At 43.5% G+C, this 22,699-nt stretch overlaps 2 protein-coding genes and 1 non-coding gene across 5 annotated transcripts in view; 2 read left to right on the forward strand and 1 right to left on the reverse strand.

The window, feature by feature from the left end:
* Nucleotides 1–14,674, forward strand: part of VCL (vinculin) — a 135,533-nt gene extending 120,859 nt beyond the window's left edge. For both annotated transcript variants that reach the window (XM_063958645.1, XM_063958646.1), the window contains 3 exons: nt 10,461–10,664; nt 11,703–11,807; nt 13,104–14,674. In XM_063958645.1, coding sequence (XP_063814715.1) covers nt 10,461–10,664; nt 11,703–11,807; nt 13,104–13,250 — 456 coding nt within the window. In that variant the 3' untranslated portion in view covers nt 13,251–14,674. The remainder of the gene's footprint in view (nt 1–10,460; nt 10,665–11,702; nt 11,808–13,103) is intronic.
* A 1,010-nt stretch (nt 14,675–15,684) lies between these two features.
* The window catches only part of AP3M1 (adaptor related protein complex 3 subunit mu 1), a 211,606-nt gene continuing 204,591 nt past the window's right edge, over nt 15,685–22,699 (reverse strand). For both annotated transcript variants that reach the window (XM_063958648.1, XM_063958647.1), the window contains one exon: nt 15,685–16,641. In XM_063958648.1, the coding sequence (XP_063814718.1) occupies nt 16,541–16,641 (101 nt within the window). In that variant the 3' untranslated portion in view covers nt 15,685–16,540. The remainder of the gene's footprint in view (nt 16,642–22,699) is intronic.
* Nucleotides 20,375–20,488, forward strand: LOC134899857 (U5 spliceosomal RNA). Its single transcript, XR_010173407.1, has one exon. It is a non-coding gene; the product is annotated as a U5 spliceosomal RNA (small nuclear RNA).

Below are 22,699 nucleotides of genomic sequence, written 5' to 3' on the forward strand. Positions count from 1 at the left end.
AGAATTTTACAAACGTGTTCTCCCCCGACCACGTAGCTGCTCGGCAGAGTTGTAATGCCGAGACCCCTCGGGCAGCCGCCCAGGATGAGCCCACCTTCCTTGTGGAATGGGCCTTGACAGATTTAGGCTGTGGCAGGCCTGCCACAGAATGTGCAAGTTGAATTGTGCTACAAATCCAACGAGCAATCGTCTGCTTAGAAGCAGGAGCACCCAGCTTGTTGGGTGCATACAGTATAAACAGCGAGTCAGATTTTCTGACTCCAGCCGTCCTTGAAATATATATTTTCAATGCCCTGACAACGTCCAGCAACTTGGAATCCTCCAAATCGCTAGTAGCCGCAGGCACCACAATAGGCTGGTTCAGGTGAAACGCTGACACCACCTTAGGCAGAAAATGAGGACGCGTCCGCAGTTCTGCCCTGTCCGAATGGAAAATCAGATATGGGCTTTTATACGATAAAGCCGCCAATTCTGACACTCTCCTGGCTGAAGCCAGGGCCAGTAGCATGGTTACTTTCCATGTAAGATATTTCAAATCCGCCGATTTGAGTGGCTCAAACCAATGGGATTTGAGAAAATCCAAAACTACATTAAGGTCCCACGGAGCCACTGGGGGCACAACCGGGGGCTGTATATGTAGTACTCCTTTTACAAAAGTCTGGACTTCAGGAACTGAAGCCAATTCTTTCTGGAAGAAAATCGACAGGGCCGAAATTTGAACCTTAATGGACCCCAACTTGAGGCCCATAGACAATCCTGTTTGCAGGAAATGTAGGAATCGACCCAATTGAAATTCCTCTGTGGGGGCCTTCCTGGCCTCACACCACGCAACATATTTTCTCCAAATGCGGTGATAATGTTGTGCAGTCACCTCCTTCCTGGCTTTAACCAGTGTAGGAATGACCTCTTCTGGAATGCCTTTTTCCCTTAGAATTCGGCGTTCAACCGCCACGCCGTCAAACGCAGCCGCGGTAAGTCTTGGAATAGACACGGTCCCTGCTGAATCAGGTCCCGTCTTAGAGGTAGAGGCCACGGATTTTCCGTGAGCATCTCCTGAAGTTCCGGGTACCAAGTTATTCTTGGCCAATCCGGAGCCACGAGTATCGTTCTTACTCCCCTTTGCCGTATAATTCTCAGTACTTTGGGTATGAGAGGCAGAGGAGGAAACACATACACTGACTGGAACACCCACGGTGTTACCAGAGCGTCCACAGCTATTGCCTGAGGGTCTCTTGACCTGGCGCAATACCTGTCCAGTTTTTTGTTGAGGCGAGACGCCATCATATCCACCTTTTTGGTTTTTCCCAACGGTTCACAATCATGTGGAAGACTTCTGGATGAAGTCCCCACTCTCCCGGGTGTAGATCGTGTCTGCTGAGGAAGTCTGCTTCCCAGTTGTCCACTCCCGGAATGAACACTGCTGACAGTGCTATCACATGATCTTCCGCCCAGCGAAGAATCCTTGCAGCTTCTGCCATTGCTCTCCTGCTTCTTGTGCCGCCCTGTCTGTTTACGTGGGCGACTGCCGTGATGTTGTCCGACTGGATCAACACCGGCTGACCCTGAAGCAGGGGTTTTGCCAGGCTTAGAGCATTGTAAATCGCTCTTAGCTCCAGTATATTTATGTGAAGAGACATCTCCAGGCTTGACCATACTCCCTGGAAGTTTCTTCCCTGTGTGACCGCTCCCCAGCCTCTCAGACTGGCATCCGTGGTCACCAGGACCCAGTCCTGTATGCCGAATCTGCGGCCTTCTAACAGATGAGCACTCTGCAACCACCACAGAAGAGACACCCTTGTCCGTGGCGATAAGGTTATCCGCTGATGCATCTGCAGATGCGATCCGGACCATTTGTCCAGCAGATCCCACTGAAAAGTTCGTGCGTGGAATCTGCCGAATGGGATTGCTTCGTAAGAAGCCACCATCTTTCCCAGGACTCTTGTGCATTGATGCACAGACACTTTTCCTGGTTTTAGGAGGTTCCTGACAAGTTCGGATAACTCCTTGGCTTTCTCCTCCGGAAGAAACACCTTTTTCTGAACCGTGTCCAGAATCATTCCCAGGAACAGCAGACGTGTTGTCGGGGTCAACTGAGATTTTGGAAAATTCAGAATCCACCCGTGTTGTTGCAGCACTACTTGGGTTAGTGCTACTCCGTCCTCCAGCTGTTCTCTGGACCTTGCCCTTATCAGGAGATCGTCCAAGTAAGGGATAATTAATACGCCTCTTCTTCGCAGAAGAATCATCATTTCGGCCATTACCTTGGTAAAGACCCGAGGTGCCGTGGACAATCCAAACGGCAGCGTCTGAAACTGATAATGACAGTTTTGCACCACGAACCTGAGGTACCCTTGATGTGAAGGGCAAATTGGGACATGCAGGTAAGCATCTTTTATGTCCAGGGACACCATAAAGTCCCCTTCTTCCAGATTCGCTATCACTGCTCTGAGTGATTCCTTCTTGAACTTGAATTTTTGTATGTACAGGTTCAAAGATTTCAGATTTAGAATAGGTCTTACCGAGCCGTCCGGCTTCGGTACCACAAATAGCGTGGAGTAATACCCCTTTTCCTGTTGTAGGAGGGGTACCTTGACTATCACCTGCTGAGAAAACAGCTTGTGAATGGCTTCCAATACCGTCGCCCTGTCTGAGGGAGACGTTGGCAAAGCAGACTTTAGGAACCGGCGAGGGGGAGACTTCTCGAATTCCAACCTGTAACCCTGAGATACTACCTGCAGGATCCAGGGGTCCACCTGTGAGCAAGCCCACTGCGCGCTGAAATTCTTGAGTCGACCCCCACCGTTCCTGAGTCCGCTTGTAAAGCCCCAGCGTCATGCTGAGGGCTTTGCAGAACCCGCGGAGGGCTTCTGTTCCTGGTAAGGAGCTGCTTGCTGCCCTCTCTTACCCTTTCCTCTGCCTCGGGGCAGATATGACTGTCCTTTTGCCCGCTTCTTATAGGACCGAAAGGACTGCGGTTGAAAAGATGGTGTCTTTTTCTGTTGGGAGGGGGTCTGAGGTAAAAAGGTGGATTTCCCGGCAGTTGCCGTGGCCACCAAATCCGATAGACCGACGCCAAATAATTCCTCCCCTTTATACGGCAATACTTCCATATGCCGTTTGGAATCCGCATCACCTGACCACTGTCGTGTCCATAAACTTCTTCTGGCAGATATGGACATCGCACTTACTCTCGATGCCAGAGTGCAAATATCCCTCTGAGCATCTCGCATATAAAGAAAAGCATCCTTTAATTGCTTTAAAGTCTGTAAAATACTGTCCCTATCCAGGGTATCAATATTTTCAGTCAGGGAATCTGACCAGACCACCCCAGCACTGCACATCCAGGCTGAGGCGATGGCTGGTCGCAGTATAACACCAGTATGTGTGTATATACTTTTTAGGGTAGTTTCCAGCCTCCTATCAGCTGGATCCTTGAGGGCGGCCGTATCAGGAGACGGTAACGCCACTTGTTTTGATAAGCGTGTGAGCGCCTTATCCACCTTAGGGGGTGTTTCCCAGCGCGCCCTAACCTCTGGCGGGAAAGGGTATAATGCCAATAACTTTTTTGAAATTAGCACTTTTCTATCTGGGTTAACCCACGCTTCATCACATACATCATTCAATTCCTCTGATTCAGGAAAAACTACAGGTAGTTTTTTCACCCCCCACATAATACCCCTTTTTGTGGTACTTGTAGTATCAGAGATATGCAAAGCCTCCTTCATTGCCGTGATCATATAACGTGTGGCCCTACTGGAAAATACGTTTGTTTCTTCACCGTCGACACTAGATTCAGTGTCCGTGTCTGGGTCTGTGTCGACCGACTGAGGTAAAGGGCGTTTTACAGCCCCTGACGGTGTCTGAGACGCCTGGGCAGGTACTAACTGGTTTTCCGGCCGTCTCATGTCGTCAACTGATTTTTGTAATGTGCTGACATTATCACGTAATTCCATAAACAAAGCCATCCATTCCGGTGTCGACTCCCTGGGGGGTGACATCACCATTACCGGCAATTGTTCTGCCTCCACACCAACATCGTCCTCATACATGTCGACACACACGTACCGACACACAGCAGACACACAGGGAATGCTCTATTGAAGACAGGACCCCACTAGCCCTTTGGGGAGACAGAGGGAGAGTTTGCCAGCACACACCCAAGCGCTATAATATATATGGGAACAACCCTATATAAGTGTTGTATCCTTATAGCAGCTTAAATATAGTAATATCGCCAAAAAAAGTGCCCCCCCTCTCTGTTTTACCCTGTTTCTGTAGTGCAGTGCAGGGGAGAGTCCTGGGAGCCTTCCTCACAGCGGAGCTGAGCAGGAAAATGGCGCTGTGTGCTGAGGAGAATAAGCCCCGCCCCCTATTTCGGCGGGCTCTTCTCCGGAGTTTGTGAGATCTGGCAGGGGTTAAATACATCCATATAGCCTCAAGGGCTATATGTGATGTATTTTTTAGCCATAAAAAGGTATTATACATTGCTGCCCAGGGCGCCCCCCCAGCGCCCTGCACCCTCCGTGACCGCTGTGTGAAGTGTGCTGACAACAATGGCGCACAGCTGCAGTGCTGTGCGCTACCTCAGGAAGACTGAAAAGTCTTCTGCCGCCTGCTTCTGGACCTCTTCCATCTTCGGCATCTGCAAGGGGGGTCGGCGGCCGGCTCCGGGACCGGACTCCATGGCTGGGCCTGTGTTCGATCCCTCTGGAGCTAATGGTGTCCAGTAGCCTAAGAAGCCAATCCATCCTGCACGCAGGTGAGTTGACTTCTCTCCCCTAAGTCCCTCGATGCAGTGAGCCCGTTGCCAGCAGGACTCACTGAAAATAAAAAACCTAAAAACTTTTTCTAAGCAGCTCTTTAGGAGAGCCACCTAGATTGCACCCTGCTCGGACGGGCACAAAAACCTAACTGAGGCTTGGAGGAGGGTCATAGGGGGAGGAGCCAGTGCACACCACCTGATCCTAAAGCTTTATTTTTGTGCCCTGTCTCCTGCGGAGCCGCTAATCCCCATGGTCCTGACGGAGTCCCCAGCATCCACTAGGACGTTAGAGAAAAGAGTGTGGTACACGGTCTTATATGTGAGCGAGTCACTTGAACAACGAGATTTATGCCACTGGCGTTCTTCTTTACTTGAGAGTTTTTGTAGGTGTCTTGTGTAGTTAGAGTGCCGCGGTTGACATCTAAGTCTACGTGGAGTGAAATGGGTAGCTGGAGCCACTTCATCAAGTGCAGTTTCTAGAGTTTGGTTAAGGTGTGATACAGCAGTCTCAGGAGAGCTGAATGTAGAAATTGGTGAGAGCAGTGGCTGCAGAGAGGTAGATAGTTGTTGAAAATTAATAGCGTTAATATTTCTGTGGGTTAGAGGAGGCGTGGTAGACTTCAGGGACATGGAGTTTGAAGTAATGGAGGAGAGCATGTAGGTGATAAGGTTGTGATCTGAGAGAGGATAAGGAGTGTTAGTAAATTCAGAAACAGAGCATAGTCTGGTGAATACAAGATCATGGCAGTGGCCCTCCTGATGAGTAGGGGAGTCAGTCCATTTGGGAGAGGCTAAGAGAGGAGGTTAGAGAAAGTAGTTTGGAGGTATGGGGAGATTGTGGACTGTCAATAGAGAAATTGAAATCGCCCATAATGATGGTGGAGATGTCAGAGGATAAAAAGTGAGGGAGCCAAGCAGAAATATCTTCCAGAAACTTTGTGGATTGCCCAGGTGGGCGATAGATAGCTGCAGCACGCAGAGAGAAAGGGGTGAAAAGCCTAATAGAATGTACTTCAAATTATGTAAATGCAAGGGAAGGAACAGGTGCTGAAACTGTGTGTGTGTGTGTGTGTAAGATTTGGACAGTAATATTTCAACCCCCACCTCCTTTTAAGGTTACCAGGCCTGGGGGTGTGTGTGAAGTGGAGGCTTTCCGTCGGAAAGGATCCAACATGAATTGAATACACCCCATAGTCCTCTTTTTGTTCTTTTGTTTATTTTTTTTTATTTTTTACGGTCACTTGTCGGATTTAAAATTGTGCCATGCTTTACATCTGAGCAGGGTTGTTTAAAATTAATAATAATAATAATAATAATAATAATAATAATAATAATAATAATAATAAAAAAAACACCAGTTAAAAAAAATATATATATTATTTTTTTTTCAATTTGTTTATTTACATTGAATCCTTTTTTTTCATTAAAGCATTAATCATGTATTAGAAACCTTGATCAACCATATTTTAATGCTTTCTAACATTAATAATGTTAAGCTTTAATTTGATTTATTTTACATCTTTCAATAAAACCAATGTTTTTACAGCTTATTCCTATTACATCTGAATATATGTAGACTAAACATATTAATCATACACTCAGAAATAGATGAAATTGAAAATAAGAATAAGATAATGTTAAGCATTAGTCCTACTTAATACTTCTGATAATTTAATAAATCTGAATAGTAATGCAAAGTGGAAGATGCAAAAGCCCTTTTCAGAGAACACCCCCATCCCCCCCCCCCCACACACACGCGTACGTTAAGAATTAGCACTGGGCATGTGAATAAAAATACTAGTAGTTTAGTATAATAGGCATTTTTTATACAAAGTCACAGCGCTGTGCCGAAAGTCACAGCATAATTTAAAAAAACTAGAGTGTTTTTAAACACCCCCTCCCCCCAAAAAAAGCAAAAAAAAAACCCAATCTGTTTAAACCAGCTAATCATGCTTCTGAGGCTTTGATTTTGCCATTGTCACAACAAACCTTTTCCCATATAATGTATGAGTTCTTCTACTTGCAATTTTTATTCTTAAAACACACTTTCCCCATATGATTTTTTTATAAATGACATTGGTTGTTTCAAAGTTCTAATATTGAAGTAGGTTTCTTAAGGCCATATACTTTTTGTGCACCACGGCACAACTAAATAGTAAAAATCCTCCAATTAAAATTCTAATATCATTGTAAGTACAGATGTGTCCCCATGCATCTAGTCTCAATATACAGCGCAAGATGGCTGGTGTGGCTCTTGCAACTCTGCTAATGTTGGGCATCTTAGTCGCAACACAATGTGACTAGGACGCACGGGGAGACTGTGCTGATTAATTTGATATGACACTTGTATATTGTATGTGTGACGGAGTCTGTATACAGAATTTGTATTGGGAAAAAAGCTGTGGCTGCTACATTGTACCACTTGGTAAACAGAAGATTCAGTGACTCAGCTGCACACAGATATACAAGTGTAATTTATCAAATTAATCAGCAGTCTCGTGTCCTAGTAGCACAGCCCGACATTAGAAGATTGTCACGGGACCTGGCGTGCCAAGAGGGTCTGTCTGGAGTGACCTCAACAAAGATGTTTGAGGACACATCTGTATTATGGTGGCCAATCAGGCTTTTCGACAAAAATGGCTGGGATTCAAAGCTCCAATCCTGGGGATTTCGGGATTGGCCAGCCCCTTTGGGTGTTTTTTTGTGGGACAACACACATTGAAAAGAAACCAGGATTGATCATTTTTCAATCCCAATTTCCGGGATTGAAAGAAAAAAAAAAGGCCCGGGATTGGCCACCCAAATCTGTATATAATGCTAAAAAAACACATTGTAGCCATAGTTCAGCTATGCATACAGTAACACAAACATAGAATTTGGTGGCATTTTAGATGAAAGTCTTTAGAAGTAAATAATTACTACACCCAAAACTTATAATACTAATAAAGAGAGCAGGTTAGTAAAGCTGGGTACACACCAGCTTTATTCATCTCCATTTTAACCTATTTTGCTAGCACTCAGCTGATCGGGTTAAACGTGTGTACCCAGCTTGACTCCCATACACACTGTGCTACAAATAGCTCAATGTGTATGGTTTTCTTTGGGATCGGCGGGGAGTACATCATATAAAATATTAAACTGATGATGTGACGTCCCGATCCTAACCATTACAGGTGTTTAAGCAGTTTATCTGCTAATTCTCCTGCATACATAACTATACAGTACTCTGTCTGATCATCCAACGCACCCAGCATTAGTCATAATGCAGTGCTGCCTACATAAAGGCTATTTCTACCCCAAACTGAGAGTTCAGTCTCAATAATAAAATGTATTGTGCCTACTGGAGCTCTTGTGCACTCGGACTCTCTTTGGATAAAATGCTGCCCCTGAGAAAAGACCAGCTCAGCAGGAACAAGAGTGCTTGTAGCACTGCCTAATACACCCTCCTCACTCCTGCTTGACCCAGTCTGGTTTGACATGGTTAGCATGTTGTCATCACCAGGAGCAGATCAGATGTGTGTTGGCTGTTGGTTTACCCACATGACAGTCTGGACTTCTGACATCAGGCCAAAGCCACTGTTGGGGAGCACACCCCTACCTCACATCCTGTGAGTCAAGAGACGGGAACATTGTTGGGTTTGGTCAAAAAGCATCTTCTGCATTGTCTGATAATGGTCATAAGGATAATTATTTGGGATCGTGGTAGATTCTAGGGCCAGTGTTAAAGCTGATTCTGATGTGAATTGGAAATTGGTACAGGTTAGTTCCTTATTACAAGGAATCCAGCTGAGGTGAGGTTGTATAAAGAGAGAGCACTTTCCATGAGGATGCAGAGTGGTTACCCGGAGCACCCATGCAGTCACACTTTCCTCTCTGCTACTATGGCAGCTTTCTTTCAGACATTGGTCTTTTAAATGCCCCTCATCCCTGATTGCCCTCTTCACCTGATTGCTGCACTGGCAGAGGTAGAGCATCAACAACTCTCTTGTCGCTTTGCACCAGTGGAGTCTTTTGATCCCCCTGATGACTAGGAGCTCTGTAACCCAGTTATATAGAACTATGAATTATTTAACTTATTGAATGCCACCAAAACATTTTACATTTGCAGTTCTCCTTTTAATTATGAAGTGCCGTCCTAAGCATTTGTTTTCCTGCACAGGATATGTGTCATCTTTTTCTCTATGGAAAGTATAAAAACCATAGACAGAGATATTAGGGAACGCTTCTATATTCTTCTAAGGCCGTTTACATAGTTTTAGTAGCACAAGTGCCCTCATTTACTCACTATCTAATATATATATATATATATATATATATGTGTGTGTGTTTTGCTAGATGAGTACCCACTATTAAGCTTACTGTACTCCTGTGTACATGGTGATGGGTTTTTATATACTTGAGTGCTAGCAGTTTGGCACTTGAGAGAAAGCAAACTGTCATGAAGCTATTCTTTTCTTAACTTAAGGCCACAGTAATATTTTTACATCTTATGACCAAATGACTCAGGATGAGCCATTTATTTGTCTGCTTCCTCTTACAAATGAACCCTACGAAAGAGGTCCTGATAAGCACTTACAAGAGGATGGACTCCCACGCAATATGAATATTACTGTTTTATAGATGACATATTTGTTTTCTTGGGTAAGAAATGCTTGACCCGTCTCGATGGGTGCTGAATGTAGAGCCTGCCCTCTATTTCACGCCCTCGGATTGCCTTACATTCAAGTGTGTAATTACTAACTGTTGCCATAAGTGCATGAAGGTATTGCTTTGTTTGATACTAATCCACAGCGTGCAAATCTCCATACAGTTCATTCAGGCAGGGCGACACATGTGGGACTGTTCTGCAGTTTGTACCATGTATCGGAGTCCATTCCATTTGACAGCTCCTGTTTACAGCATCCTTAAACCTGCACACCTCACTTACATGTGTTTCTTGTTTCCCTCAGTGTTATGTGTCACCGATTTTTCAACTGTGACGTCTGCAAAGTCTGTTTTCCAATATGCAGATGTCTGTAATCCTGCAAGTTTAAAACTTATTTCTTCTATCTCTTTTATTGGTGTTTCTGTGGCAGAATTTCAGAAGCTTTTAAACATTTTAGAAAGTATATTCATTAAAGACAAATGCCCCACATTCACTTTCTTGTTAAAAGACCAATCAGCCAGTAGTTGAAACAAAAAAGATTGCTTTTTAAATAAATGTAACAGCATGAAATGACTGCCCAGTAAAACAAAAGCATAACCTGTAAATGTACTCGTTAGTGTTACGTCTGCATTCTCTCATTAAGCCTCTGAGAGAAACACATGTTGCTAGAGCGCTATATAGGTTTCTGCCTGTGTTTTATTAACCACAGTTATGTATATCTAGTAGATTTTTGTAAGTGACTTAGGGGGGAGATGCAGCTAGCATTTTAAAGAGTTGAGAAGTTACCCATAGTAACCAATCACTGTCTACCTATCATTTTATAGAATGTGTTTGATAGTTCCTCAAAGTGGATTGGTTACTATTGGCAACTTTGCTTGTTCACCCTTTAGAAGGCTTGTTTCAGTCCTTTAGTCCTTACAAATGAAGGCCCTGGATTTCTTTTCTGAAGTTACATTGCCGCCTAGCAAAGATGTGGGAAATCTCATAAGCAGTTAGATTGCTTCTCTTCACAGATTCCTTACACATCTCCCCCTGACTGCTTCCCCATTGTAGGGTAACGACATCATTGCAGCAGCCAAACGCATGGCTCTGCTCATGGCAGAGATGTCTCGGCTTGTGAGAGGAGGCAGCGGGAACAAGAGAGCCCTGATTCAGTGTGCCAAGGACATTGCTAAAGCTTCAGATGAGGTGACCAAATTGGCCAAAGAAGTGGCTAAACAGTGCACAGATAAGCGGATCCGCACCAACTTGTTACAGGTAAACAAAGATTCCTTTTTACAAAGTATGTGTTACATTGACCTGTCATGCTTTATGGCATTCTATTTAAAACTAAATGTAAGACAACATATCCTGCATTAGAGAAAAGCTAATTGTGCACAGAATCCGAATTTACTCTGAATATTTTCTATAAACTGATGACGGATAAAAATAATCTGCAGCATATATTTCTGCTAACAGGATAGTTTTATTGCCCCCAATCAGTGCAGTGATTTGGATATACTGTAAATCTGACATAGATCCTACGCAATAGATCAGAGTATGTTTTCTTTCACTTTTAGTGTCGAATTCTGTGCAAAGTGCCGCCGGGCTTTGCCGCAATGTCTGGCAGCACATATATCGGAGGGTTACAGTAGTGCCGACATCACAAGTTTTAGGTGCAAGGAAAAGCTTGTGATTCTGGCGGACTTGATGCGCCGTTACAGAATGACACCTTGTGCTAATACAGATATTAAATTCCATCTTTATAGTAATAAACCTGTTTTCAATTTTTGGCTTTCCACTAAAGCTCAGCTTCGTATGATAAATGAAAATTAGAAATTTAGAAGCAATGTGACGGAAAGTCTTGTCATGAGATTAGAAGATAAGCACAACGCCAAGCCACATTAAGACATTTGCTTATGGGAATGGCACAACTTTAGGGGGCAATTCAATTCGCTACAAGGTTATATCTGAACCATGTGTGCTAATATAATGTGGGTTACCAGGGAAGGGTAGTATCTCTTTGCTGATTGTTTCTGCAAGCACCCATAGTGGTGCTTGCAGAAACAATCTAAGTTTTCCTCCTATAATCACCAGCAGTGCTGCCAGCTGCACTTTCCTAAAAACTCATGCTTGATTATTCCAGTAAATTAAAATGATTACCTATTTTGAAGGACCTTTCTTAACACAGCATCCTGCTTTATTTATTTATTTATTGCTACAAATTTACAGTACATGCAAGCAATTTGATGCAGGGAAACAAAACTAAAATGTCTAAAAATTGTAGAAATTGTGAATATTCTCTTCTATGTGCAGGTGTGCGAGAGGATCCCAACTATCAGCACCCAGCTAAAGATCCTCAGTACCGTCAAGGCCACTATGCTGGGAAGGACCAACATTAGTGATGAAGAGTCTGAGCAGGTAAGAGATACAAATGAGAGGAGGCCAGGCTTTAAGGCAAGGCTACACTAGCCCATTTTAGTTGAGTGATCAAAATAGTGATCTCCTAAGACTTCTTGTATGAGATCTGGTAATACACAAGCAATTTTTAATCTCTGTTTCACAAACTCAGTCCTCAAGGGCACACTAACAGTCCTGAATTTAAGGAAAGTCATACTTGAGCAAAGGTGTTTGAATTAGAACCTCAGTTATTTTGATTTAACCATCTGTGCTCAGGTTTAGATATAATTGAAGCTAAATACTGAAGGAAAGGATACTAAATGCTGAAGGGAGGTCATGAAGAGGGAGGGGACTCTAACTGCCAATGTTTTGAAGAGATAATGGAGTCTCGGGAGGACATTCATTTTAATGGTGTTAATGTGGCCAATCCAAGATATGAAGTGGGTCCCCCAAGAGCCAAGATCACAACAAATTTTCTCTGAGAGGGGGAAAGTTTGCAGGGAACAGCTTATCATAATAGTTGGTAAGTTGCACTCTCAATTATTTCAGAGTGGGTACGCCAGCAACAATCAAACTTATTTTGCATTTGCAGAAGTGTTAGTTTTAATGTGCAGAGGGAGAACTTCAGTTTTATCTGAGTTGATATTAAAATTAGACAGAGGACCATAGGTGCAAATCTCATCGGGGACCGCAGGGAGAGAGGAAATAGTAGCGAGCATAATATCGTCTATGATTGATCAGGCCATACAAGAGATACTGGGCTAACAATGCAGTCTAGCCGCAAGGTGTTCCATAATTAAAGCAAAGAGGAGAGGTGGTGCCATTTAGAATATTGAATGCGGAGAAGGCAAAGCCATTTTCTAAAACAAGGGCTGAGGGATTATAATATAGATATGCGTCACCGCACATGAAGTGGTCTTGAAAACCTGCATAGAATGAAGGTCCAGTTGATTCTGTCAAAGGCTTTTTCCAAAGCCATGACCAGGGCAGGGAGTGATCGTTTTTTTTTTTTTTTTTTTCACTTTGACATTTTTTTTCTCCCTATCCATTTATTTGCGGGCGAAAACAGACAGGATCTGGGAGCAGTTCCCGGACCTATGTGTTTTGGCAAAATAAAACGTGGCTGATAAGGGCTGCTTGTTGAGGATTTTATTTTGTCTGCATTGTTGACAATTGAGTATTCCCGGTGGTTGGGGGGGTTCAATTAGCCGCGGTAAATTAAAGCCACTAATTGAATAGCCCCTTAAAGCTTAAATAAATCTGTGATAAGTCTATCGTCTGTTTGTTGTTTATTATGGATATTTTTTCCCATCTCAGGCAACAGAAATGCTTGTCCACAATGCTCAGAACCTGATGCAGTCAGTAAAAGAGACTGTGCGAGAGGCTGAAGCTGCATCAATCAAGATCCGAACAGATGCTGGATTCGCACTGCGTTGGGCCCGTAAAACTCCATGGTACCAGTAACTCTCCCTACCTAGGATCCAACATAACCAACCCGCTACTGTAAAAAGCACACTAATGCATTCTAACCACACAAACTGTTGAGGAATTTGCTTTTCTTATGAGCCTACAGATTTATTTTTTACACCAAGTTTTGTCTAGTATTTTTAGGCTCTTCCATCAGTAAGTTACTTAACTCACCTTTTTATTATTTTCAAGGACTCCAGACTATATATTTTCCCCAAAATGCATTTCTTTACCATGGAGTGACCTTAGCATTGTTTGCTCTGGTAGAGACCAGTCCATGTGCAATGCACCAGTTCTCATAACCTGATGTTACGTTCATTACCATTTGTGGCACATCACCTGCATACAGCACTGCTACCGCCTACAATTCTAGCACTGCACAGATAGAACACTAAACTGCTATTTATCTGCCATACTTTCACTGTTTATGCATCTTAGTCCTGCATCCTTATCAGTTCTTTACCCTTTGTGCTGTTTGCAACTATTACTGAAGTGTCCTTTTAAGTAGGAGAGCTGAGCAGTGAGATGAATGTATAACATTGGCACTTCTGCCTTCTTGTGTTATGCGATGCCAGTAGAGATGGTGGGATACCATTGCTGGCAATCAACGGCTTCCATAACACAATGGTAGATGTCTACGTAAACGTTGCAATATTACAGTTTCAAGTCTGCTGGTTATCATGGGACTGGTCTTCAGAGTTCACTGATTTTGGGATGTGCTTAAATTATGTATGAATGTTTTGAAGGATAAAGATCTTTGATTGTCCAATAAACACTATTGTAGGTAGTATAACATGAATTCTGTAGCAGCATGTAATAACCCTTGGTAACAAAGGCTCCCAATCCTATTGGGCCAGGAATGTTTGTAGGCATCGAAGATTCAGGTACATATGAATGTTTTTAGTTCAGCTCTTAATCATGAACATTTGAATTTGCCTTCTACATCCTACTCTTCCACCTGATATACTTGTGTGTACATAACAAGTTGAATGCTTCAGAACTGTCTTGAGAATGACAACAAGACATTGGCTAGTCGACCGTTACAGCCATGGTGGTCTATAAAGATGCCATCACCTCTAGACAGCTCTTGTGCATGGTTCTAGTTTACACTGTGCAAATTATGTCTATATTTTTCTTCTTCAATTGATTGGAAAATGCCATATTGCCTTTTATCTCATGCTAACCTGAAGCAATGAAGTGAAAACAAGACTGTTACTTCTTGGGTGCGTTTCTTACATATGTTGTAGCAGCTCCATACTGTATAACCCTGCCTTTACTATGCTAGTGCTGCTAAGTGGGGGGTCTTCATGGGGTGGAGAAATATCCTGGGACACATTGTAAGTTACCTGTACATTGAAGTTCTAATCCAGCTGTATTTTTGTCTTTCACTACAAACCAATAAACAATTTGTATACTGAAAACCTGTGTTTTGGCTGTGCTTCATGTAGAAAGGGTAGAGGTGTTACTATCACCAAGTGCAATCTTCTCCGGAAAATATCAAATGTGCGCAACAATACAACAGCGTATACATAACTACTATGTGCACAGACAGACAGAATTGTTCTCTTGCCAGGGCAGTGTGTTCATCTACAAATAATGGAAGTAACATTACACCAGTTTGTGTAATTGTTTATAAAGTAATAGAGAAGGGGGAGGGGGGGGGGGGGGGGGGGGGGAGTATAGAGAGAAGTCTCTATAGAATAATAGAGAAGTCTCCTAGACCTTAAGTTTGTAATAGCAAGAGGGCGATTCAATGCACATGGTACCACCAAATATCACTGCAATCTGTGTCCATTTGACTGTTACAGTACTCTTAACATCCAGAATTTTCCTGTGCACGTCATGTGGGGTGCAAGGTGAAAGTGGCAATGTTGCTGGCTGCGATGTGCCATTCTGGAACCACATATTTAATTGAATCGCTCCCTTACAGAACTGAATTCCTCCCTTAGTTTCTCCTCTATTAGGAGTGCCTTCCTGACTGTTTCAGAGAACGGAATCTCCCCCTTACAGAGGAATGAGCAGCCGGTTGTTCCATAACTTCAGACATTGGGTGGGGGGGGGGGGGGGAATTCAGATAGCTGTAGTAAATTTTTCCACTGGAAAAAAAAACTGGCTTTTCGGGATTGCTTTTTTCCTAATTTTTGGGGGCAATCCATGTAATGTTCCTTTTTTGCGAAGAAATGTAATCTAATTTGCCCCATTTGTACTGCCATAGTCAAGGTGAGTTACGCTGAGCTAGGCAGCCCCATAATTATTTTCAAGAATCCAGTCTGGTATTCTTAGAATCAGCTATAACAATACCTACGTATTTTAAAAGGATTAAATACCTTGTACACAATATAAAAGGCCACTTGACCCAAGTATAATAATAAACCGGAAATTGCAGTGGATAAAGAGAAATTCAAAATAAATAAAAACATTACTTCAGAAGTGTTTTTTTTAATTTTTTATATATATAGAAACATGTATTTTATATCCAAACAGTATTACAAGAAGTCACTGGCTCTTCACCCACACATGAAGCTGTGCTACATGAAGCCTCATTTAAATACATTATTACACCAATTATATTAACACACATTGTTTAAAACAAAGAAAAAAAAAATTCTGGTATCAGCTATTTTGCTGATGGCACTGGTGAAACATTTTCACTGACGGGGTTCTGTCCTCCTGCAGATCCACAGTCAGTGAAAGGATTAAGGCATTTATGTAGATAAAGGCAGGAATAACAGATATTTCATACCAAAGATCAATAGAAGTCACTTTTCTATTACAATGGGGTATGTATTGTAACATTTTATATACTAGTGTTTCAGGTGATTGCTACAATTTACTTTTACACTGGAGATATGCATAATATATAAACAGTGCTTTTGTTTTTTTTGTCCCATTTGAAAATGTTTGGTAACTTCATTGCAGTCTTAAAGTTGGCAGACAGAACAATGGTATTTTCTTTATTCCTATAAAACAGCAGCATAAAAGGACTTGGAATAAATTGATTGGTCTAGAATAATCCTGCTACCCTTCAGGGCGGTATTACTTCTTCATTATGTGAGGAAAGCACAATTCACCCATATAATGAAAAGGTATTTGGTTTCCCTTTCTGGAATGATCCAGCATGTTCCCTTTTTCCACTGCTGCCATTTTCTGGAGCTCCTAAGCAGTAGGTAGAAGCTTTTGCTTTCCTGGGCAGAGCTTGTGACTTTTATTCCAAAGCTCCAGAACATTGTCAGTATTAGGCTACGCCTGTTGTGCTCCTCCAGTGTGCGGTGCAGAAACAGCAGGCGTTATGTGCGCACCTGGAACTTTCCTGCTTTGGTCAGATATTTCACTCCTTTAAAAGGCTTGTATTTCTCTCCGTACATGTCCAGGCGATTCACCTTTAGTCCTGCAGATAAAGATGCATCAATAACATGTTTTATAAAAGGCTATTTATCTTTTTCATCTTGGTATTTATGCAATATAAGAAGGAAGAGACGCTATGCAATGTTTTGATTTAACTTCCTATTAAAATTACATCCACAAAAACAAGGTTATGCACCAGCTCAGATCAGCAGTGGGCCAGTTCTCAAGTGTTACCATTCTCGTCAATAAGGAAGCAGGATAATATATCTACCAGGCTAGAAGAAAGGGGACTCAGAGTTGACACCTATTGGTCAACAGTGGTAAGGTCAACACAGGAAATACGGCCAATAAGTCGACAAGGAAAAAGGGCAACATGATTTTTTCTTTATCATCCACTAGGGGTCACTGGAGTACTCTTGGGATATGGACGGGCGTAGCCGAACAAAGGCACTGAATATTCAAATTTAGGACTCTCCCCCCCCTCCATATCCCCGAGTACCTCAGTGTACGACCTCAGTGTTTTTTCGGTGCTCACAGCACGAACATCAAGGCTTGTGGGAAGAGCCCACATTTGAGATTTTATTTTTCTTTTTATTTTACACTTCCCTTCCCCAGTTTCTTGAAAAACAGGGGTCCGGGATGGTGCCGCTGCAAGGCAGCGTATGGCGTGTCGGTCCTCACAAAGAGCACCCTCACAGCCACAGGCGCTGCAAGGCAGCGCATGGCGTGTCGGTCCTCACAAAGAGCACCCTCACAGCCACAGGCAGCTGTCTCCTGCAGGCTGCACGGAGCTTACAGAAGAAGCTCCGTCACAGCCAGGATAGCACAGCCAAGATGATGATCTGAAAGCTGGACAGAGCTTAGAAGTCCGTCACAGCCAGCATCAGAAGCCCGTCTCAAGCTGGACGGAGCTTGCAGCACAAGGTATGGTGGGGTCAGGGCGGTCAGCTCACGCTGCCGCCCTGCAGTGTGGGGAAAGTGTTTATTTTTTTCTGTTGCCCACAGCTGATTACAGCCGCCGCTCATGCCCCGCTGAATTATCTCCCTGCACCCGTTCCAAGCAGCAGAGCGGCCGCACGTCAATCACAGACGCCGGCCGCTCTCCCAGCGAGGACACAGCTCCGAGCGGCCGCACGTCAATCACAGACGGCGGCCGCTCTCCCATCGCTAAGCTGGACACTGCAGTATAGCTAGGGGGTGGTAACTGAGATTACACAGCTCCGAGCGGCCGCACGTCAATCAGACGCCGGCCGCTCTCCCAACGCTGGTACCCGGCCACCGCTGTACAAAGCGCCGCCCGAGCCAGCTACTCTGCAGAGAGCCAGCGACGCCGCTCATATCCGGCGCCCCACGATCTTCCGGCCGGCTCCCGCTGTCCGCTATACAGCCAGCCGCGGACAGACAGGCTGCTGCCGCTGGCCTCCTACATCCGTCCCCCGCTGCTATCCGGCTCCCCGGCACCCCTCTGCTAGCTATTGCGGTGTAAGAGGGGACAGCACTACGGCTGAACAGGGGGAAATCGCGGGACACAAGGGGCTGATACGCTCTCCCTGCACCCGCTCCAATCCGCTGCAGGTAACATAGGATAGAAGTTACCTCACAAGCAGCGCAGCTGCAGGGGGGGTGAGGGGGGAGTAAATGCCCATAGCAGCAGAGGCAGCATGGGTTAACAAAAAGGCTGTTCAGTTTATTAAGCAGTGAATGGGTTAAGGCTGCAATATAATATATACACTGCAGGCTGGATTTAGAGTAACTGGAAGTTAACTAAGTGTATGGGTTTACTGTATAATAGACCTGTAATAACATATACGCTATTAAGCATATATTACCTGTATAAAAGGCTATTAAGCCTATATTAACACTGCCTGTACTGTGATTTTCAGTGAAAGCATAAGGGCCATTTTTAATCATTGCTGTTTTTCCAGCTTATAATTCCTGAACATTCCGGCCATACACCTTTACTCCACAAGGAGGCGCAGGGGTGTTAGTGGGAATTTTTAGTTCAGGATGATTCTAGAACATTCCTGCCCTACATCTTTAAGCCACCAGAAGGCGCAGGGGTGTTAGTAGGAATTTGGTTCGGGTTTCATGCCCATGTGAACTGCTTTTCACATAAAGAACACTTTAGTTTCCTAATAAATATGCTGTTCAGCAATAACATATATATATTGATATATATGCCATATAATAACTTTATTAAGTCGTGCAAGTGTCTGTTTGTTGCCTATTATGATGTCTGTCTACATAGCGAATAAGGCTCTAGTGCAGACTAAAATTGTTAACATTGGCAATTCAAATTAAAACAGCGGTAATCGGAGTCTCGGAATGACTCCGCCAGCGTTAACAAAAGACAGTCTTTCCAAAGGGCCAATTTTCCTTTGGGTACCAGAGTGTTTATTTCACTGGTCTTATAATTTAATGCACGATTCTATGTCAAATCTCACACCGATAACTACAAGTGAGAAGGGTACATTAGTCCAGCACGCAGATAGTGCGGGGTTTTGGACAACCATACATAATCGTTTCCAAAAGGACGCGATCCGCCATTGGTATATGTGTTTCTGTCAAACATTATAAAAACCACAGATACATGTGGGTCACTAGAATCTATGTATGAAACCATGCCGATCACTGTTAAAATAAGCTGCAGAGCATATCTGTAAAGCTTCTGCTAACGCCGGTTATTTTCATGGTCGCTAGTTAAGCGCGACAATGCCAGAGCTTGTTTGCTCATACATTTGATCTACTTGTAACGGCATTTTATCCCTTTATAAGAAACAGTCACGCTGACGTTGACGACATGACGTTACAGTCAGCAAGCCAGTGGTTTGATGACCTCTTTTACAATTGGGGAAGCGTGTCTTTACATGTTACATTTGCGAGGTTTCAGGACTTCAACTCATACATGTCTCAGCTATTTACAGCTTAAAGTACAAAACTGTCTCTGTCGAACGGTTGGCAGGTTGTCATTTAGTCTTTGCTGGTTTATAAACCAGGCAGTAGTACGCCAACAGAGTCAAAGTTACTTATTCCCTTCTGTTTGAGCAAAACCAAACAGCTCTGTCGCAATATCAGTCAGCAAGTCATTTACTACAGTTAGAAAATGGATTTTCTGCGGTTAGTATTTGCTTATTGGAGCCACAAAATTTGCATAATTGCATTTGATCTTCACAATGCGTATTTACCCAGTCCGGTTTGTTCATCACAGGTTCTAGCGTTTGCAAATCGCCACAACCATTAACCATTTCATGTCTACCGTTGCTTATCGCTTTGGGTATTTACCAAAGTGATGTTGGGATGATAGCTCATCTCACATAAGAACTCTGTCTCAACAAAGTTCCTCTAACTTGCGCTACTAAGGTATACTGCGGTAGCAGATCAAGTTCGAAAACAATCGCATCTAATTCCGTCTAAACGATGTCAATTCCTAGGTAAGATTATAAATACGGTAAATCAAAGACTTTTACCTACTACACCAGCAAGAACAAATGTACATCTAGTAATTAGTGCAAAACACGCACACTAGCGGTACATTGGTGTATTCACCTATTAAGAATAAAGATGTGTTTTCAATTTAGTTCGCCACCCTTCACTCGCGTTTCCCACAGAGGAACAAGGGTGCATATACTCTGGACTACAGTCGCAGAGGGTCAGGATTTGTAGTTAAAATCAGCGACAAAGGTTCTAAAACACGACAGATTGCGGTCGATAAATGTCCTAGAACTCTGTGCATTTTACAATGCAATACATGATTCGCTTTCAGTCTGACCAGGGATATACTCTGGTTTCTCTTCAGAACGAATAAATCTTTCGCCTTTTACTAAAGATTTCCGTGGAGGGGAACAACCGTGAGTTTCATGTAAATTTTTGATGCCTGCCTCACGCTGGCCTTAAGCAGTCAAACAAGGCAACGGCAGTTGCATACACAACAACCAGTGAGAACCAAGAAGCCGCATGGCAATGCGGCATGAGAACCAAGAAGCCGCATGGCAATGCGGCATGTGACTCAAATCCTCAATGGCTCAGAACACCATTATGTGAAAATGTCAAGAGATCATTCCGTGAGTGGACATCTGTTAGACAGAGGATCTCACCCGTCAGGATTTGGATCCTGAAAACTGGACATTAAATCCACAGGTGTGTCATATGTGAGTCCACAGAAGGGGGTTACCCTCAAGTATACAGGATGGCATCTCGCCACAATTAGAAAAGATCAGTATGGGTACAAAACAGATCACAAGGGCAGTGGCGGTGGAGTCTCTCACATTCGTGTGGTCATTCAGCATCGGGTATCTGGCTCTACCATTTTCCACTGCTCTCTCCGTTGCCAAAACGGATCATAAGACAGTTCGTCACAACATACTGGTGGTATCTCATGGGTTTCGGAGAAGTTTGCTTCTCGAATTTTAAAGGAATACTGGCACACGATCTTGGCCCGCTCATAATAAGTCCAACCTGTTACATCAGGGAACGTTCGTTTACCCATAGTTACCTAGGTACCTATTATCTATGTACCGCAGCTGCGGCTGACGGGGTGAGGGTTCAGACCGCCCTCTTAAGAAATAGAGCATTACAGTATCGGTTATACTAACCATGTTACGAGCTAGTAAGCCGCTTAAGGCAGCTCATTATTACGAAATAGAGCATTACAGTATCGGTTATACCAACCATGTTACGAGCTAGTAAGCCGCTTAAGGCAGCTCATTATTACAAAATTTCGTGTGCTTACATAGGTTGTAAACCTTGGAAGTTTCCAACATCATCCTTCAAGTTACCCGTATTCTGTTAAACGGGGTGGCATGGAAAACTGCGTTAATCTGCACTAAGAGTGCAGGTATCTGTGTGGTAAACTTATTTTCAAAGACGTTTGCCTCTATTTGCGTCTGTACACATCTTTCTACAAGGTGTCATCAAAGTTCAGAGACTATTTATCCCACCTACAGCGCCAGGCGACTTGAGGTTGGGTTCAGTTTTCTTACAGTTTTCATATTTTGAACCCTTTCAACAAATGGGAATTAAGTTTCTCACTTTGGAAAACAATTTTCTTATAGCCTTGGCTTCGGCAAGGGTTTTGTTTTCATATTTGGGTGCCTTGTATTCCAAGCCACCGTATTTGAGTTTTCTCATGACAAAGCAGATCTTCGGACGAATCACGCTTTCGTATTCTTCACATCAATATACCAATAGGGGTTCCTGTGTGGACAGCACATTTTAGAATTCTGAATGTGGTACACGCATTACGCGTTTATATATGTCCCGGACGTCAACAGTACGTGATATGAATACGTTGTTTGTTCTCTATGATACTGCCAACTGGGGTTAGCCAGTTTCTTAGCAGACATTATCCAGTTGGGTAATAATAATGACTACAAGTCAGGTTTACCTTAAGGCTAAGTTACAATCGCCTACGTCAGTAATAGCTCATCCCACAGGTTCTGTGGGAATGTCAGACCCAGTGGGTCGTGGAGTGTCTAAAACGCGGCTATATAGCCTTCATGTGCACCATGTTTGTGCACGTTTACACGTTATAAATGGTGGCGCCATCAGCATCTAGCTTTGGGCTGCCTACTGTTACAAGTATCAAACAGCTCTCCCGCCCACGAGGGAAGCTTTGGTACGTCCCAAGAGTACTCCAGTGACCCCTAGTGGATGATAAAGAAAATAGGATTTTGGTACTTACCAGGTAAATCCTTTTCTTTGAATCCATAGGGGGCACTGGACGCCCACCCAGAGCAGTTTTACCTGGGTTGTTTTAAGCTCAAGGGAGCTTAGGGTAACAAGTTTTACTTGATTGATATTAAGCTCAGAGGAGCTTATGGTAACACATTTTCACCGATTGGTTCAAATTATAAAGTTCTATCGGTTATGGTGTCAACTGTTTAGTTGACAGTAAGGTTATGGGTCAACATTGTGTTGTCCGTTATGTTATAGGTATTCTCCATTGTCAACCTCTCTATATCGTTCCTGTTCGCTCAGTAAAAAACACTGAGGTCGTACACTGAGGTACTCGGGGATATGGAGGGGGGGGAGAGTCCTAAATTTGAATATTCAGTGCCTTTGTTCGGCTACGCCCGTCCATATCCCAAGAGTACTCCAGTGCC

This window comes from Pseudophryne corroboree, chromosome 3 (genome assembly GCF_028390025.1).
Source record: "Pseudophryne corroboree isolate aPseCor3 chromosome 3, aPseCor3.hap2, whole genome shotgun sequence".
Classification (NCBI taxonomy): domain Eukaryota; kingdom Metazoa; phylum Chordata; class Amphibia; order Anura; family Myobatrachidae; genus Pseudophryne; species Pseudophryne corroboree.